The sequence below is a fragment of the Ptychodera flava genome, chromosome 21 (genome assembly GCF_041260155.1).
Source record: "Ptychodera flava strain L36383 chromosome 21, AS_Pfla_20210202, whole genome shotgun sequence".
NCBI lineage: Eukaryota > Metazoa > Hemichordata > Enteropneusta > Ptychoderidae > Ptychodera > Ptychodera flava.
Window position 1 is genome coordinate 23,464,866 of NC_091948.1, and position 20,654 is coordinate 23,485,519.

The 20,654-nt window shown below is 37.4% G+C and overlaps 1 protein-coding gene across 1 annotated transcript; it reads right to left on the bottom strand.

Annotated features, from left to right (window-relative positions):
* Positions 1 to 6,535: 6,535 nt before the first annotated feature.
* On the bottom strand, positions 6,536 to 15,730 carry LOC139121768 (sulfotransferase 1A3-like). Its single transcript, XM_070686910.1, has 6 exons — positions 15,417 to 15,730; positions 14,742 to 14,974; positions 13,684 to 13,810; positions 9,996 to 10,090; positions 9,069 to 9,243; positions 6,536 to 8,544 (listed from the first exon to the last, which is right to left on the bottom strand). Exons 1-6 carry the CDS (start codon positions 15,574 to 15,576, stop codon positions 8,432 to 8,434), a joined length of 903 nt encoding a protein of 300 aa, XP_070543011.1. The 5' UTR covers positions 15,577 to 15,730; the 3' UTR covers positions 6,536 to 8,431.
* Between the last annotated feature and the right edge of the window lie 4,924 nt (positions 15,731 to 20,654).

Here is a 20,654-nt window from a genome sequence, read left to right on the forward strand (position 1 = left end):
CAGAATTCCCCAACGAGTGTGAGACATTCAATCCCAACCCATTGGGGTGTGGGATTATTTTTCCTCACGTCCCTCCAATATCTTTAGAAAATTGCATTTTATTGTCAGAGTGGTAGGTTTAAACTATCAAAAACCAGCAGCCGATTGCTCTTGTTTCATTTGTATCATTCCGCACAGAAAAATGAAGTTCCTTTCATTGATGAGCATATCAAACACGTTAACATGTATATTACCGATATGGCAATTTTGTTTTGTTGGTCAGCCACAAAATTCTCCAGGTCATCTGAGGAAAATGTTGCGAAACAGCTCTGGTGGCCATCTGTTGATGACATTGCGTGAAAGCTGTCGTCTGCTACAGCCTCGTGTGCAAATGGCTCGCTCATCGAAGTCTTTCGCTAACTGTATCGCTGTCAAGTCAGTTCTTCTCCAGAAAATATGTCGACGAGCGTAAACAGCCGATAGTTTGTAATGGCCTTAATTCTCCCGTTACAACATAAAAGCGGTCATCCTCCGAGTATTTGTTGCCGACGCTGCGCTGACCGTACTCAAATCTAGAACAACCTGTTCACTCTGCGGTTCAGTCGTCTGTCCGCTATAGTGCCAGTTGTACATTACGCGATGTTCTATTCGTCAAATAATTCGTACAGAGAACTGGGCGCTGAGCAGAGTTGACCAATCAACATACGTTTCACATACGAGGTGTTCGGTCGCGCAACAATACAGAGTGTGAGAACAAATTGTTCTCACACTGTGTTCTCACACTCCCAGCGCACTGGGGACGTGAGAATGGAAGATCCGTCGCTCGAGGGCGCTCTCTACGCTCCGCCTCCTCTTACTAGTTCAAACGCTGGATTGACTCGAAAATATGAGAGCTGCAGTCAGGTAGTCCCAAAGTCAAAGGTCAAACCACTTCATCTTTTCATAATACACTGAACTATTGATTTAGATCCACCTAAATCCGTAGATGGTGAGTGAAAGCATTTTTTTCTCTTCACCATCTACCCTCCATAGATATCATCTGTGTTACTCTCTGTGCACGTTTACGTGTGTATCTATCGACATTCTGTCTTTATCTGTACCATTTCCTTTCCGTTGTCTTATGTATGTGTAGTGTGTCTGAATTTCTGCCCATTTGCACTCCATGTTCCATCTATTCATACTACTTTGTGCTCGCATTTAAGTATGTCTATCTGTCAGTGTTTGTACTCTCGTTTGAGCTTCTTTATCTCTATGTGTGCCAATGCAGCTGACCTTTTCTGTAAAATGATCCTTTCGAGTGGTCTAACATAGGCGCTCTTCCGTGATTCGTCATTGGGTCGTTCTTCATGTTTTCAAAAGTACAGTGTTCAACGCAAGTATATCTATCCTGTCAGTCGGAAGGGGTTGGACGTAGAAATCTGCGATACGAACCATCTGGCCTTTTAGGTCCTGTGTCAATAACAATGTAGAAATATAAATAACAAAATTGACGTCATAAACGTTGAAGAAAATAAATTTTAGCACAAAGTTAATATTCTCGAGTCAACTGGATAGTGAATATATTTACGCTATAATTACTTCTTGACAGTCACGTGGTTGAAGTCATTTGCCGAGATTACTCTTTTTTCCATTTGTGTTCCTTTCCCCAAACTCTATGCCCTCATATGTATGGTAATATATATAGGTTGCGAAGGCTAATTACTTAAAGAATATTGAAGTACCTATTTTCATGTCCTTAAACGCAACAAACAAAATGTTAGGGTCGTGTTTGTGTTCCCAAAATGCAAGATTGTGATCAAACCAAGATCCATACATCACTGTAAGAAGAAACGGGTCTAATGTGACAATATCCCCTAGATAATCACAGCACTTCATTTCCTCTGAGAATGTTTCTGAGTTTCTCTTTTGTCTCTACTATCATACATTTGAAAGACTGATTAGTGAACGTTCTAAACTTCCTTATTTAAATCAAAGAGACCACTCGAGATCGCTTAAGATTTGAATTTGTTTGAATGCATCAAAATTTTTTATCTCTACAAATTGTTGTTTCAAAGTACTACGTATAAGTTAGCGGTTGGTGCAGCAGTACATAACTTTGTGACGATGTAGTAAACACGCGCGGTGTCAACTGATGAAACTATACTGGCGTCAAAGAAAATTTATAAAGGTAGAGTTTAGAAAGGTTGGGTTCTGGTAATATAACGAAAAAACAAGTCATGTCGATTGCATTTGCGAATTGTAAATACAACTCGTATAAGGAACAGTGCGCTTAAGGCTTGTCGGACGGACAAAGTCTCAATAAAACAAGTTTTTGCCGATACAGATTATATTTTGAACATATTAGTAGTAAATTTCGCTCTTCCAAAAATTTAACATTTTCTATGAAGTAAATATATTGTAATTGTCAACATTTGGAATTTGAACTACCGTTTATCTGGAGTAAGTATTTTCTTTAACGTCACAAATTGCGATTTGATACATGTATTACTCACCATCTCCTTAAAGTTTCATGAATGTTGATAAGAATTCTTCAAAGGTCTCGACTTTTCGTAAAACACATTATTATGGTGAACTTGTGCCAAGTTGAAACTGCTTTATCCTTTAGATTACGAGTGACGTACAAACTCTGGAAAAAGTACATAAAACTCATGCGCACTCTGAGATATCATTGAAGCTTTGTATGTTTTCGAAAGAAATGCATATTTATCGACAAACTTGACCAAGTTTGTTGTTAAAGTGTATCATAGACCAAGGATGTTCATCGCCCCTTTAACTGCAGATCAGAAGTACCATACAGTACACTTGATCAATACTACCGTTATTTATTTATTTATTTATTTATTTATTTATTTATTTATTTATTTATTTATTTATTATTTATGAAGTTTCAACTTGATCGGATTTATGGAAAAAGTATCCAGTAAACATTTGCATATCCCCAGGGAGATGGGCCGTTGTAAGTAATCCCGGGAAATAAAACCAAGATCACGACTATGTTTGCAATGTTCGACTATAATTTTGATGCAGCCACATCAAAGGAAAAGTAAAAAGACTGTTCATGTGATAAATATATAGTCCCATGGCATTTTTTTTATTTTACGTCATCGTACACGAGTGTATACATATTATATCACATATAGTGGATGAATAAATTTGCACACGTCTACTGATTTGGTTGTATATTTTCTGTTTATTCTGTTGGTAAATTTGACACAACGTTGTTGTACATAAATGGATGTCAATCACTAATATCAAAGTGAGAACATCAATAAATCATAAAAGTCATTTGGTAATTAGATTTTTGCCAGTCATCCAATTACATCTGCCAAGAAGCCATAGAGAGCCATTTTTATAGGTTGTAGCCAAATCTGATGAGCACAGTGTCTGAGAAGACCTTTTCTTTTCACGTCGAGGCCATAAAAGCACAGCCAATAATGACAAAAAGCTGCCTTTTGTTGACTATCATTTTACTCATGAAAAAACACCTTTTACTTGAAAACCTGTGACATAAAGGAAAATAGTTGTGTCAATGAGAACGAAAAATATTTTGTAATTTTTCTTTTTTAAATATGTCACTTTATCAAATATATTGTGAAATATCAGTGCATGTTGCTTTCTTATACTGTATTCTCATAGAGAAAACAGAAAATGATCAGGAATTTGTCATGCTTTTCATATGAAGTGCAGATTTCATAATGATTAGTACACTTTGCAAAATAGACTTCCTATTTGCAAACATTAAGATATCTCTGATATACATCCCTGATATAATGAAGTTCTGGGCCCGGGGGCGCGCCGAAAAATGCAACTAAATTATGAAATTCGTGGCTTGTACGATGTATTTTCGGCAAGTATATGACCACATCTTGAAATTCAAAAACCTACTGACCTCCCTCCCAAATGGGGCATTTCAAAAACATGGTGACCCCCCCCCCCATCGCCAAGGTCAAAAACTTGGTTACCCGCATGAATCCACCACCCACCCCGGGCTGAAGAAATTGACCAGTCCCGTAATGGGGCGGAGGAAATGTCTATAGAGCTTTATACGTCTTCGACGTTGGGATTGGTTTCTTGGCGTACTTTGGTAATAATTCGAGAGTCCAAATATCTATCCCCGAGGTGCATTGTACCTTAATTTAAGGTTGGAACGGTTATTCACACCGTATAAACTCGCCGCGTACACGACCTTGCCCGGATTCAATTGTGAATGAACCCATGCATCGTCTGTCATATGATCCCTGACACGTCACAACATCCTTTATATCTGATCGGAGTGACCTCTTCTATTGGTAGGTGATCTGTGACCTCGTCCTGTGACTAGGTGACGTATGTTGTGGGTTCTAACCTACAGGCCCGTACACGTCACAGATAATTATATTACTTTATATATACTCTTATTTAAGCTAGACAATATTTTTAATATTTGTGAGATTTAATTTCCCTGAAACAAACTTGAATTTTATTGGATGCAGCTGTAATTATGAATTTATGAGCTCAATAACAACAAAGATTCGAAAGCAACCGAGGACATTATGCGGGATGCCAAGGAAATTTACTTTTGTAGATAAATTTTGCAAACTATGACCGATGTGGAGAATCGCTAAGTTAACTTCTGATAGGCCTGCTATAAAATATTGCAGTGCCTCTACATCAAAGAGAATCAATAGGAGGATTGGCATGTGTCGTGTTGTTGTGCGTACCAGAAACATATCGCTACACCTCTTGACCTACGGCCTCGGGGAAGAGGGATGTATTTCTGGTCACTCACAGCCCTCGGGGGTCATAATCGGCCGCTTTAACCCTCATGACCAGGTCATAGGTGTTTATTAGTACACCAATACTTCAATGTACCTGCTTGGTAAATAGAGCAAAGGAGCTATAGGAGCAGCGGTATTTCAAGTCAAGTTTCGTCTCAGTGTGTCATTGAACAACCAGATGTGAACTGAATGTGCTCACGTGGTTAACAGGTTGATTACATCGTAGTTCGCTTCACAGAACAATCAGATTTACAAAACTTCATTTAATATGCAAATGAGCGGTTTATTAACTTGGCACTGCACAATGCTTCACGGGCCAATTAGATATAATCGCAATCATACCAATCCATAATCCAATGACAGTAGGTCGGAATTCGGAAGACAATAGTTGTAAACATAGACACAAAACAGCACAGAACAGACAGTAAATAGACGGTACACAAACAAAGTCACATTCATGAAAGAAAGATATATGGATATAATTAGATATCTAACAGATCAAGATCTGTAGCAGGTTTCACCAAATTTGGTGCCATAATTTCAGAGTTATATCACTAATTACAAATTTCATTAAATATGCAGATGAACCCTTAACTAACTTCATATTACTTAATGCTTTACAACGCAGTCAGATATCTGTCTGATCAGTATCTGCTTCAGATTTCATCAAATTTGGTGCATTTATTCCGGAGTTATATATGACTGATTACAAAACTTCATTAAATATGTAAATTAGTTATTTAGTAACTTAACAGTGCTCAACGCTTCTCAGTACAATTAGATATCTATCAGATCAACATTTGTAGCAGGTATCATCAAACTTGGTGTAGGAATTTATGAGTTATATCACTAATTAGAAAAGTTCATTAAATATACAAATGAGCGGTCAATTGACATGACAGTCACAGGATCATTATAATATTCTGAAAAGTTTCATGAAAATTTTGTGCAGCATTTCTTGATATATGTCGACAATGTCATTGTTGTCTCCATAGGAATCCATTATATTAAAAAAATGGCATTTCATAACGTTATTGATATGCAAGCAACACTAACCAAACTTTAATCAGTTCTTGCAAGTAAATATAGTACCTGTCACCGAATCTGACTTAAATCCGTTAAGGCGTTTTTAAGTAATCGTGTAAACAGACACACACACACACATACGGACAGACAGACAGACACCATTATGACATTAGCTCAACGTATTTAAACACGTGAGCTAAAAATTGTGGACGCGCATCAGTGTAAAACTTAGATTCAGTCCACTATAAATAAGTTTCTACAAGTGACGTCAAATATGCTTAAAAATATTATCTGTCGTCCAAGTACACCATTATGATTAATAGCGACATTTGCAAGAAAATTATTCAATTGACTTTTAATCCATATTTTACATAATCTGCGATGTTATACCTTCAACTCTAAGAAATGTCGAACTGTGAAACAATGTTGAGTGTTTTTATTACAAAAAAGAGATAAGTAGGTCATTCTCAGGGTTTAAAGGGGAGGGTCGTCGGAAAGGCGCCTGTGCAACTTTCCGGTTTACAAACAATGTATTTTATGCTGATATAGCCATAATATTTTACAATATACATTATGACGAACATTTTTTAACTTTCATCAATCGCCGAAGTACCTTTGGTACATTGCTTACACCATATGACCATTGGCGCAGTTACGATGATCCCTCCCTTTAAAACAGAAATATGTATCGAATTTTGGTAGCAGTCCACGTTCATGCCGTAACAGGGTTTACAGAGAACCAACACTCTATTTACAAATTACATACTTAAGCCTTTATCTACAAAAACATTTTATCCGGAACAAATGAGTTGTGACATAAAATGCATCGTAATCACCGTGAAAATATAATGATCATGATCATAATACTAATCACAATGATTTTCACAAATAAACTCAGCTAAAATTACATTAACTTCAAATTTCCGTTGTTCACCTGAAATAAGTAAATCAACATGGGTACATCGACATAACAAAAAACTATAGTGGTCGACATAAAGATTGCAACAGCAAAAGAAAGAGAAAGGAAGGCCTTATATCACATGTACCAGCATGTACAGGTTCAACTTTATACAGGGTCTTCAACCGTGTCCAAGCAACAAGCAAACTTACAACTTCTACTTCCAACTATTGTATGCAATCACGGAAGGTTAGTAAGCAATATGTTGAAGTTGCATAGTTTAATATGCTGGGAAAGTGAGGGCGCTACAAAGTCAGCGATTTTTAACAAGCTTTGGTTGGAAAAACACAACCGTCGGGATATTGATTTTATATCCTGACGCTGTACTTATTTTTCACATAAAGGGGGTAGAGCAACGCTTCGCACGCCATTCTTTAAAAGGGGTTAAGTGGCATATTGTTGAAAAACTTTTTTCGGTTTTCCCACTTACTACTCAGTAATATTGGATTTACGTTTAAAACACAATAAATTGTACAATCTGGTGACAGTTATATTAGTTTCACAAATGGAAAGTTACTATGGCTCCTTCTTATTTCAAAGTGACTTTTTGGATCTGCCCACCACACTGATATAATCGTATTGTACGGCGCATAATAGGATGTCGCTTCCTGTAACAAGTTTTCCTACTGTAAAGGGTCACTATTAATAGAAAATACTATGATGTGGAAACAGGTATGAACTCGAAATACATACCACTGCAATCAGATGTGGCGGCAGGATACAAAATAAATTGGCTCTTCTAGCTGTAACCTTTAACATTTATCCAGTATATTTTCTGTTTGTAAAATACATTTCTGTGCTGTCATTCAAGTATCTTTTTGGATTGCATGCTATTAAATATGGTCATATTATAGGTTTTTTCAGCACGGAATTTAGGGCTGAATTTGAGCAATGAATTTAAGTCCAGGCTAGAATCCATTAAGGGTAATATATATATATATATATATATATATATATATATATATATATATATATATATATATATATCATTTTTAAAATTTTGTTTAAATGCACTGACACACGTCTCAGCACATTGTACATAACAGAATAAAAAGTTAAAATGATAAAAGTACAACCACACATGAAGCTAAAAAGAGAAAATTCACTGGATGAAAACAATAAAATTGGCCATAGGAAGTATGCGCCTCGAAAGTGAAAGACTTACACTTTTGCTAAAACCTTCCGATGAAAATTTCTACAATTCTCTTACAAAACCAAGAATAAAATTCATGATTCGCCGTGCAAACTTTAGTACTAGAAAAACAAATAACCTAACACCCATCGATACTCGCAATTCAAAATGTCAAGAAAATAAAATTTCCTATTTTCGAGAACCTAAGACGGTGAAATTTTTTCTCACTTCGAGAGCATTAAAATGAGCCACCTCACCCATCCACCTCCACGAGTACGTAGATAACAAAGTCCGAATATCAATTCCCGAAAGTACATTGTGCATAGTACGTTATGTTGCTCAGGCTAACACGTTGAATAAGAAGAGAAAATGTATTGCTGTATATAAGCAAAATAACGAAAGTATCGTCGTATGTCAAAGCTATTCTCTCTCCAGATCTTAAGCTAGCGTTATCTTATGACGACATCGTGAGTACAACTGACAAAACTTTAGTATAATCTTACGACATAAGGAAACCAAACGACGCTAACAAATTTTAGTTTAAAATCGACACAATCTCTGGATCAAAGGTCAACATTCCTATAGTTCAAAGTCAAAGGTCAGACCACTTCCTCTCATCTTTTCTTCGAACAATGAGTTGAACATTTCATTCTGGTGGACAGTGAAGTAGTTCATCCAGTCGCCGACCTCGCCTGCAGGAACAAATAAACGACAGTAAGCTTACTCTTCATGACAATAACTACAAGAACGCCCGAGCATTTAACTTAGCTTCACTTTGTGCGGTTGATGTAAAGACCCCAAGGACCCCAGGATCAAATGCCTCTGCATTTTCGACAATGGCTAGGCATTTGTTGTGTGGGGTCATGATTTTGTGTATTTCTCTGCGAAACTAATTTTTATCTCACTTTTGACAGTGCTTTCTGAAAACTTTACACTAAGGTTTGTAAGTAAGTTTTGAAGTTGTGTATTCTGTTCATTGAAGCACGAGGAATTGAGGTTCAAATTTTGGAATGCTTCGTTGTAGAAACACATGATTGCTGAGGAAGATTGTATAGAGTAAAATCATGAGAAAGAGCTCTTTCCCGCGTTCAGTGTCTCCCATCCAAATCAATATCTCGACTTGTTTACCGTTCGCTCAATCCATCTATGAGGCCCCTCTCTCTCTCTCTCTCTCTCTCTCTCTCTCTCTCTCTCTCTCTCCCCCAATACTACATACCTTTTCTGTGGAACGTTCCCTTTTTGTGGTCAAGGAAGGGAGCGGCAGAATAGTTCGACATAGGATTCTTTTTCATTTTATCAAAGGTGCAGTGTTCGACGCATTCTTCGATCTTGTCCTCCGGTAGAGGGCGGCCGTAGAAATCGGCGATCCTGATCATCTGACCTTTGAGGTCCTGGAAAAATAATACATAGTTATTAAAAGAAAATGATAGGATTAAAGCAGTTTTTTCAAGGTTAGCACAACTGTAATCCCCGATACACTGTGAAGCATAAGCATATGCACATAATCTTACATGGGCTAAGGAAAGGGCTAACTAGTAGCGTAGGAAAACACTAATAAAGATACAAAAAGGGTAAATTCTTAGAATTTTTCCTTTTCTTTGTTCCATGTACCAACTATTTTTACTTGGTCTACTTCCAGTCCTATTCCGCATTACCCAGTATTTGGCTTGTCAATGCTGCTTGTCAGTGTTTGACGTGTATTATCATTGTTGGTAATTGAATTCAAGTCTGGAACTTAATCCGATTACCAACACTAACGATACTAGAAACACAAAACAGTCAGCGTTGACAAGACGAGCTCTATATATTTCAACGAGCTGCAGAAAGTATACAAAAAAAACTTTAGCCGATAAAATAAAATGCCAAAAAAGCCCTAAAAAATGTCAACAGTGCCAGGTCTATACCCTTAAAATAGACGACGACAAATGACAAATTCTGCCCGATTATTTCGGTACGTATATCATGACGAGACATATATAATAGAGTGACTTAAATTGTTTTAAGAAAAGGTAGCCATATTAGAAAATACGATACCCTGCAAGTGTAGGAGCTACTTCGTTCTTATTATTCCAACGAGGACTATTATTGCCACTGTATGTTATGATCCACGGCGAAAAAATGTCAGATATTGATTCTACAATACCTTTTTCATGTCTTCGAATTTTACGAACAAGATATGTGGTTCGTGTCGGTGTTGCCAAAATCCAAGATTGTGATCGAACCAAGATCCATAAATCACTGCGAGAGAAGCAAAGAAAACTAACTTACTAGGTAGGTAAGTATATAGGTAGGTAGGTTGGTAGGTAGGAAGGTAGGTAGGTAGGTAGGTAGGTAGGTAGGTAGGTAGGTAGGTATACTGAGTAATTTTTACAAGACGTGAAAATGACGGTAATATATTCGCGATGTAGCACAGTTGTAACACGTGCGAGCTCTCAGTCCGAGAAAAAGTCTTCTTAACATTTCAGTAAGTTTTCCAATGTACTGTAATATAATAGCAATGAACCACCTCAGCTCCGTTTTGACCAGTTCAACCCATGCATGCACTTGCTAATTTCCCTGCATATATATCATGAACTGGTCAAATAATGTTACCCGTCACTGGAGGTGGTTTATTACTAAGATATATTTATCGACTCGTACTTTGCCATCAATAGACGTACTATGATTAGCTTATTTTTTCGAGCAACTTGACACTGATTTCTTTAAATGTCACACATGCCCTGAACGTTGAAGCACTTTTAAATCATGCACATGAGAAAGTCCCAAACACGCATGTGCAATGTTGATGGTCGACTAGCTGTGTTTGACCAGTGAAGCGTTCGTTTTCACTGATGCGGGTCAACTTACGTAGTATGACCTCTTGGAAAATGCAATCTCATGCTTGTTTGTCGAATAGGCGTCACACAAGCCTTACAGCGTTGAAACCAAAGATGGTGTAGTGTGAGTATTGTAACATAACTCGTGGCAATCACTGTGTCAGCAACTTTACGCATGCGTTGTTTTCGTTCTTCGATTTACCTTTTCAGTGCATGAAAAGAATGGGACTATTGAGTTGACTAAAGTGTCGAATAAACTAATGGACCTTAACTGAACTTTAAGAACGTCTGGGTCATAATGGGACAGCAGTTCTCTGTATTATTTACATGTAAAACATTCACTCGTATACTTTCAATTGGGTGTACTCTAGTTTTTTTTGCTGAGTCATTACCGTCAATTTACATGCTATAAAATCAAAAGGCAATGTTCTACGGGGTCTAGTGTACAATGATACATATACATAGCGTTACACATTACATATAAACAGTATTAAAGATTAGGGACTGAACAGAAATTACAGGGGGGTACGGCTGGTGATCTTCAAAATGACGCTGCACGAAAAGTAGTGACCCTTCAAAAGTGGTTGCCAGAAAAAGAATGACCCTCCCCAATTTTCATGGGCAAAATAATTTGTGATCCTCCCAAGCGTGTCTCAGTCCGTATCAATAATACCTTAATTGACATAATTATAATTTCTCATTTGACTTTTGAACTTTCAGAGAACACGTTTTTACGGTTACAAATAATCGCTTGAGTGAAATTCCAATATCATGTTCATTGTTCACGTCTGCTCTTTCACACAACACTGCATTCCCTGATGACGTATATTTTTTATCTATTGTCAAACATTTGTAAAAGCACAGATTGAGCTAATTTTGTATTATAAAAAATTTGTTTATAGTTTCCTCATAGACTACAATTTATCATTCGGTCTAATTCCAAAATCAAATTTCTTGCCACCCAAGTCTTATCAAGTAACGAGCGTCATTAAATACAGGGATTTAGCTGGTTTTGCATTGGAAAAATATGATCCATAGTTTCCTCATAGACTACAATGTATAGTGTACCAACATTTTTGGTGAAATCCAAAAATAAAATTTTGTGTACACGCATGTACTTTTTACCTTCCACTTCAAGCATAGTTACATTTATATAACTTATCAAACATATGTAAATGTACAGTTATAGCCTGTTTTGTAGGGGAAAATTGTTAATAGGCTGCCCAATAGATTCAAATTATTATGATTTGTTAATTTTTAGGAGAAGCACTGTATTAGTCACATCTTGCCTTCTTATAGTTGCGATAGTTGCGCAAAAAATGATGAGCCTCCCCAAACGCATGCATGAAATTTCATGACCCCAGTAATTTTATCAAATTTCATCAAATTGTTCTCTCATTTAATATATATTATTGTTGCGCCTCTTGTAAGTTTCGGCACCATATTTAAGCAGTAATTTACCCCTTCCCTGCCCATAATGGACAAAAGCAAACTTTGCATGACATAATGTAAAAGGCGGAGTCGAGTACATTATGGAATGCAAGGTTTGCTTGAGTCCATTATGGGCCGGGAGGGGTACATTATTGCTATTATTTTATAGTTTTGGCGATGCCAGTGAATTTGTAGAAGTAGAAAACATCTTTGGCCACAATGCTGGATAGTCAGGTACATTATCAGTAATAATCTTAGGGTATGACGTCACAAAATTCACTGGTATGACAAAGCTGTAATACAATTGCTAATATCTGGAGTCATGCAGACAAGTTTAATAGACAATATCTACTATCGATGTTATGACGTTTTACAACATTTCATTTTTGGTTTGAGAAAACACTTATAGAAGATGCCGTGTGGGTAAACGCCCTGACTTGGTTTACTCGCTCATTGTTCAAATGCTAGTTAGCATATGAAATCTCATCGAGATTGCCCCGGCCAATAAGATCAAAGCTTTGCTGCCAGACAAAGACACTAAACGTTTACGATGGTGATAAAAGTGGCCATGCATGTCAGAGGTTGACATCATCAGTATGTTAAAAGATTCAACGTTTATGGACTCACTGAGTCTACAGAAGAGACATTTTTACATTCTCAATGACAAAATAAATTCTTTCCCTCTCGAAAAACGATCTAGCGAAATTTTCTTTCTTGTTTGCAGCCTTTGCTGCTCCTATTTACACATTTGACAACTATGCAGATGAAAGTAGGCCACTGGGGTCAGTCTACGGGTTTGAGTCAGAAGAACAAAAGGGCAGGCACGGTGTGCTTGCTCTCCATATGAATCAGAACGTACCCGTATTGTGTATCTTATCCAGAACATGAATATTCATAATGTCAGTAACGATCTAAACGCATCAAATCCTTTGCTACGTTCAATGCATGCGTTTTGGTGACACCATGTGTCATGTGACGGACTGTCTTTCAATTGTCCTTTGTAAACTGTGATGCGAATCAATCTGCACTTAAACTGAGCGGCACCAGTAATATTTTTATTCGCTTAGGGATCGCATAGCACGTTGGTCTAAATGTCCTGGAAAACAACTTCAAACTTCCCTAAAATTCAACATAGGCTAAGAAAAAAGCGTACATGTCTTGCAAACAAATGGTCGACAACGTATCAAACCTTATTACCTGGTGTTTCAAACGAAAAGGTTAGACATAATGATATTGATAATCGCATGATAAAAGTGATAGTAAAGTTAAGCACTTTAACATGGTACCTGTTTTGATTACATGGAATCACGTAAAGAGAAAGTATTATTAATTATCGTTTGTTAAAATTAATATGTCCTTTTCCAAAAGAATCAGATTATCTTGCATTTGCTCTGATATATGGCATTTTTTCCCATATGCATTCCGCATAAACAAGTAGCAATTTCGAAATATCATGTTTTACAGGCGTTATGTATTGGGACCTCAAGGAAGGTGATTTGCACGCTTAACAACTTACAGCGAACAGAAAGAACTTGAAACGTACACGATAGAATAGTTCAAAGTTCAAAGTGTTCTATATCTTACCGTCCCCTTCGATGAACTTTGGGAAGAAATCAGAAAAATTTTCGACTGTCTCCAAGTAATAGTTTATTTTGGTAAATTGCCAGCCAGATATAGCGGTGTCCTTCGGATTGCGAGCCACGTACAATGTCTGGAATGGAATCGGAGAATTAAAAATATTGCGGAAATGACGTTAAATTAAAATTAATAAAAGATAAAAATCACAAAAAGAATAATCTATAAAAGCTGCAGTCCATGATATAAATTTCCTTCTTAACTTCTAACCTTGATTTATCTTTACCGCCAAATGACACAACGATTAAGTCATGGAACTTGTACGCCTCTGAAACGTTCTTCATCAAGCCTAATTCCCAAAAAGTATTTTGGTTAGAATATTGGTGATACATGATAGCGCAAGGAAGATTTAAGAAAAAAACATGTACTCTTCCATTACTGCATTTGCCCCTTATAGCGTACTTCAAACATGGCGCCCACTAGTGCCATTATTTTTGTGTATTGTCGTTGTCGTGGTTGTTGTTGTTGTTGTTGTTGTTGTTATTGTTGTTTTGATGATGATGTTGGTGGTGGTGGTGGCGGTTCTACATCTGAAGCAGTAGGCATTGTTGTCGTTTTGTTCCTGTTTGTTACTGTATGTGAAACACAGGAACAATCGTCGAGTAGACTTTATTTGAAAACGTGATAGTTTACACCAGGGGGTACTCCTGTAGAAAGATGTACGGGTATGTGTTGCCCGAATGGGTCACTTTTTAAAGAAAAAACATGAGTCAATTTTTAATCCACAACACCCTAAATATGCATGGGTCGTTAACAGCAAATGTCCCATGCTTTAGGAAAACCCTTACGTTGCATGAACAAATAAAGGTCAAGCAAATCCCTAACAAGGGTCATATTTTACTGTACATGGTTCTATGTTTTCAACTTGTGAGACACACCCCCCCCCCCTTGAAAATATCGGGAGTACCCCAAGGAGTTTACATTTAAAAAATGAAAATCCGCCGAAGGTAAATCGACAATATGAGTTCGGCAACTTCCAACATGTCAAGCTTTCTAAAGTTGCCTACCTTTGGTTTCTTTTCATGCCATTGCTTTGGCATCAAATCGTACGGCACATGCGTACGAATGAGGCGGGGTACGTCGCGTGGCATGGCGTCGACAAATTTGTGGGTTGCTGGGATCTGATCAATCGGGCCAAGTTCTACGTATGGAACCCTTTCTAACAGCGGCGTTTTCTTGACTTTCTCAATGTCGCCGCCTTCCATGATAACCGAAGTAATCTCTTGTCCCCAGGTAGTTCCTGAAAAGTACCAGCAATCACATTCTATAATCAAGGAGCAGACTCATTGCCAGTGTCTCTTCCCGGACTGGTAACTTTACGTAATAGGAAATCTTAACGCCCCGTAGCAATGTACATTAACCGGCGTAAACTCATGCGAGAATGCTCCCATAATCTGTAAAACTATTACTCATTTTACTTTCAGTTTCTGGTCAATGATCAAAATTTAACAGATCTTTACATACATACGTACACACACGCTCACATACATACATACACACATACATATACATACATACATACTTACATACATACATACATACATGCTGTTGTGACCTTGCTGAGCTCTTTAGTTCTCACCTCTCATTCAAGTTGGCAGTAAAACGGATACATATCGTGGCAACAGTTGTCAGAAAAGATTTGAACAGTTAAAGGAAGTAAGCCCATTTACACAAAAACTTACCCGCTTTTGGATATGTCACCACCCAAATGTCATCGTCGCGAATTTCCATTTCTCTCGCAGCGTCCAAAGAGGCAGCTGGCATTTGGGCTGGCATGCGGATCCCCTTGTAGAAATGGTCTGGGGGTGGTTTGAAATCGTCTGGTAGCTGATTTTTAGCCATTATGCCGTGTAAGCGCAGCTGTCTACAACCTCGCACTTTTCAAGCCAAGCTCACAATGAAAGGTTTCACTTTAGTGAGAGTATGCTGACAGTCTGTCACACGGGTCTGTTTTGTTGTGAGATGGCGCGTCGGGCTCGATGTGACACTTTGAGAAAAACAAGCATCACTGTGTCAGAGGTTATCAGTTTACTGAAGGTCACGCAACGTGTCATTTACCATATACCACAATGCACTAAAATACACTATATGCCCGCTGCATTTGGGTGGACAAACACACTCTGTTAAACTGTCTAACAAAAAACTGCAAAAGGTCCAATGAATATACATATGTATATATATATATATATATATATATATATATATATATATATATATATATATATATATATATATATATATATTATATATGGGATTTTAAATTTTGCCAAAGATTATTTTATATAAAAATGTTGTTTTGAGAATTATTTCTGGTGGTGTCAAGAGAAAAAAGGAACATGGAAGGAGGGACAGGGGAATATCATATTTGTGACCACGGTTTAACTTGTAATTTATTGCAAAATGTTCGGCCATCCTTTTGATATTCTACTCTGAAGGCGGATAAGCATTTCTTGCCACGCCCCTTGGAAGGTAAAAAAGTTTGTCGTGTTGTTTGAAGTACCAACTTCTCTAGCATCAGTAAAGAAAGGTAGGAACCAGTTTTTCACGGATCGTTGTCAGTGGAATGAGAAGCAGGGGTGTATACTGATTTAATAGGCCACCACCCCATTTACATACAAATCACATTTTGATCACCCTGTTTGTGCAGCAGGCTGGACCAAGTCCATCGTTTTCTATGGATCATTGCGTTGCGTTTCCAGGGAACCAGTAAAACACGTCGAATATTGGAGTCAACGTGTTTTTATCATGCATTTGTGTTTCTATATGCGACGGGAGAAAACTGTGACATTTTCCTATGGAAATACATGACCTCGATCATTTGACGTATGCGACAATAAAGGCTATTTACACAAAAGGCTGCCTTCGAATATTTAAGGTCACACTATGTGTGCTTTTCACTAAAGATGCTGGTCATAATAATTCATTGCAAGGTTAGCTCTGCATGTCCTACGATCCAACCTTCGTCAGCCAGGGGCGAATTAACAGTACAGTATTTGCTCTGATGCCACTAATCATGACTGCAAGCCTAATCCGGGTTTTGACATTATCGAATCATACGTTTCCGCTTAGTGACTTCTCTAGGCCCTTTTAAAATCTTGCAACATGCAGGGTTCTCGCAGACACGGCTTGGCTATGGTTGAGGAAAATGCAGGGATTTAATGACTTAGTTTGATCATAAAAAAGCAACTTCTTGATTTATTTTTTCGTACGTGATAACGTGATGATACATCGTATTTTGTTTTCCATCACAGATGATAATTTCATGGATATTAATGGTTTATAATGAATCAAAACGCATTAACGTCTCAGTTAATGTAACTTCTGATTTTTCTTCAATGTTTCGCTCTTTACTCAGCCTTGGATTCTTTCTGTATTCCCTGTATGAGATGAGTGGGACAGGGCATCTGTAAACGACTACACAGTACACCTGTTTACAGACATGCTAGGCTGTACCTGTACTGTCATATATACTTCTGGCTGGCTCTATGTACACCGGGACCATAACCATTGTATACCTCCTAGCCTTTAATCAACGTCACAGACGACGATTGTAAGGGGCCGTCGATAATAAAAGGTGACGCAAGGCAAACGTAATTCTTTCCTGGGGGTGGGGTGGTAAAAGCTCATTTCGTTTTGTGTCATTTTCGTCCATTGTTTTCTAAACCATGACCACCTGCGCTTGTGGGAAAATGCGGAGCTGAATTTACTGCAGGATTGTGGGGTAACAAAAAGAGTTCAAACATGAATTACAAAAGAAACACTGCCGCAATTTTATTTTTGAATTGACTTTTCTGTATGGAGCTGTGCAGTGCAGTGACACTTGCGGTACGCGGTGCGGCCAACCGACATTGTGAACATTTTGACATTTTGAACGCAATACTATCTTCGCGTTCATCGAGAACAGAATGACCACAAAACACGAAGACAAAAAAGACAACGAAAAGACATGAATGTGAAATATAAACTTGTATGCTTTTTCAAAGTTAAACTTGTACGTGAAACATTTTCCTACGTGTGAAATACACTAAGGCCATATAATAATTAAATTTTTTGTTTTGCGTCCACTCAAAATGGGAAAAGGTACGCGTGTAAACGGCTGAAAAAACACACTAGAAAATGATTGCAGCAAATAAAAAAAATGTAACAAAATTTTTAGTTCAGAAAAGCTAAGCAGGTATGTCCTAAAATTTCCTATTCAAATACACTGTGTGTGTTTTTCATGAAAACCTTAAAAACCTAAGCGGGTGGGGACGCAAAACAAAGAATTTAATTACTTTTGCCTAAAATTTTCTGTCTTAAATAGTGAAAAGCGTAAAGTGGAGGTTTATTAATTGATGTGCACTTCCGGTATTTTTTTATGGGCGTGCGGATCGAAGAGCTGCGTGTGGGTTTGTCAGAAACGGCATTATAATACGAAATTGATTTCGCATAAGAACTTTCATTCTGAGGGAAACGAAGGAATAAAGTTTCTTGTGCGTCAGCTTTTATTATTGACGGCCCTACGTTTGTTTACTTAATATAGTATAGTATAGGCGGTATTTATTTGCAAAACAAATGTAGTCTTACGCACCGAAAAATCGTAATCGCAATATGTTATTGATAAGGTAGTGTGCGCCTCGAAAGTGAAAAATTAAATTTTTGCTGAAGCTTTCCTCAGAATCTTTCAGCCGTTCTCTTTCAAAATCGAGAATAAAAATCAGGGGTCACCGTGCAAATTTTAGTACTAGAGAAACAAATGACCGGAACCCAGGATTTACCGATATTTAAAATTCAAAATGGCCGCAATCCCTGTGTTAAATGTATGGATAAAAAATAAAAAAATCGATTTTCAAAAGAACTAAGGCAATGAAAGTTTTTTCTTTCTCAAATCACTTCAACATGAGCCCCACAAGTGCTAGATCAGAAAAGAATTATAAAAGTTTACGAGTCCGAATATCCGTCCCAGGGCCGCGATCTACTTTAATGCGTGATAAATGTATCGTGGTAAAACAACGCGCTGGTTACTCATCGATTGTTCGTCAAGGGTGTTTCTTCAATGTGAAAGACTTTCACGATGTAATGTGTTAGCGAACATAATTGATAATGTGAGGAAAAACTGGGCGACGCAATTTTTGTGAACACAAATCGAAAACTTAAGTCATTCAACACAACTGGAAATGGATGAAGGAAACGCGATGATTTCGAATGGACGGAGATCCTATTGGAGCTATAAGCAATAGTGTTGAACCATCCCATCCCAAACCCCAGTCCTACCAGAGAAACAGTAGACAAACAGGATCGCCAGCATGTATTCAACGCAGAAAACACTCAAAAGCATTATCTTTCAGAACAGTCATAGCTAAAACAAAAAACTATGGGCAACATTCAATCAATTTTGATCGAGGTTCGAATATCAGATCACGAGTGGGACGGGGGATAAAAATGAAAAAAAAAATCTGTACAGAAAATGTACAGAAAAATTATGCAAAAATATTCCAACAGCATTGTTTTACAAACAAGATAAACGAGTTTCCAGAAAGTGGGAAAACTGTCAAATTCTGAGATATTAATGTTTGCATGTTGTGCTTATCATACGTCAACACTTCTATAAATGTATCTTTTTATTTCGACTGTCCTTTCAAAGATTTAATTGCCTATCCTTTGATTTCCGATCCGATATATCCTATGTGTTATATGGGATCGGTTTTCAATACATTGTTAAGTTGGTTAAGTTGAACGTAAAATGAAAATGAAAAACTTACGCTCTTGCTCAAGTTTTCCTCAAGGAAACTTTCAAACATTTCTATCAAAATCAAGAACAAGAGTCAGGGGTCACGGCGCAAATTTTCGGACTACAGAAACCTATTATCTACCATTTAAGGATATTGAAAATTCAAAATGACCACTATCGATGTATTATATCAATTGGAGAAAAGTAAATTTTCGATTATCGAAAAGCTAAGACGTTGAAATTGTTTCTTTAAAATGAACCCTTACAAGCGGCAGCCTAGAAAACGGACAGGAAAAATTTAGTCCGAATATATCTCTGAGCTGTGCCTTCTATCTTAACCCTTCAACAGCCATGGTTTGATCCCAATCCCAAGTATTTTATGGCAACGTTAGACCTGCCAGTGTATAGAGGGATATAGGGGTGAAAAGGTTAATAAATACAGAGGAGATTGAAGCTTGCATAGTATCATTAATTCAGTGAGGTGTCGTGTTAAGACTGTCTGAGAACTAACATCCATCCATGTACTTTTGAAGAGACATTTCACACTTTGTTCTGTATCTGTAAATGCTCAAATTTTTTTCCGTACCTATGTATAGTAGTCGACACACAAATATCAACAGCGAAAGAGAGAGAAAGAAAGGCCAGCAGGGGACCAGCATGCACAGATTCAACTATTATACCTTTGTTTGTTTAAACAAAGTGCCCAAGCAATAAGTAAAATTACAACTAATGTTTCCAACAATTGTATGCTATCACTGAAGGTATTTCAGTATGGTTGAAGCTGCAAAATTGACTATGCTGGGAAAGTGAGGGGATTACAATTTCTGCGTCTTTTAACTAGCTTTGGTCGGACCAGCACAACCGTAGGGACATCATTGATTTTTGTGCTGGCACAGTACTTATTTTTTACACAAAGGGGCAGCAACGTTTCCTGGCACCATTGTCGAAAAACATTTTTCAGTTTTCCAACTTACTATTCATTGATATTAAATTTCCATTTAAAAAACAACAAAAGTGCTATCTGGTGACGATTATGCTAGTTTTACGAATAGAAAGTTATGACCCTTCCTATTTCAAGGTGACCTTTTGGATCTGTCCACCATACTGATGTAATTGTAGAGTTCGGCGCACAATAGGATGTCCCTTCCTGTAGAAAGTTTTATACTGTCTAAGTCACTTTTAATCCCGGACAAGAGAATAACATAATGTG

Excerpts from the sequence above, each read along its gene's own strand:
- LOC139121768 (XM_070686910.1), bottom strand. The coding sequence starts at position 15,576 with ATGGCTAAAAATCAGCTACCAGACGATTTCAAACCACCCCCAGACCAT. Across the intron at positions 14,975-15,416 it reads GGTGACATATCCAAAAGCGG|GAACTACCTGGGGACAAGAG; the intron begins GTAAGTTTTTGT and ends GGTACTTTTCAG. Across the intron at positions 13,811-14,741 it reads GGCATGAAAAGAAACCAAAG|ACATTGTACGTGGCTCGCAA; the intron begins GTAGGCAACTTT and ends ATTCCATTCCAG.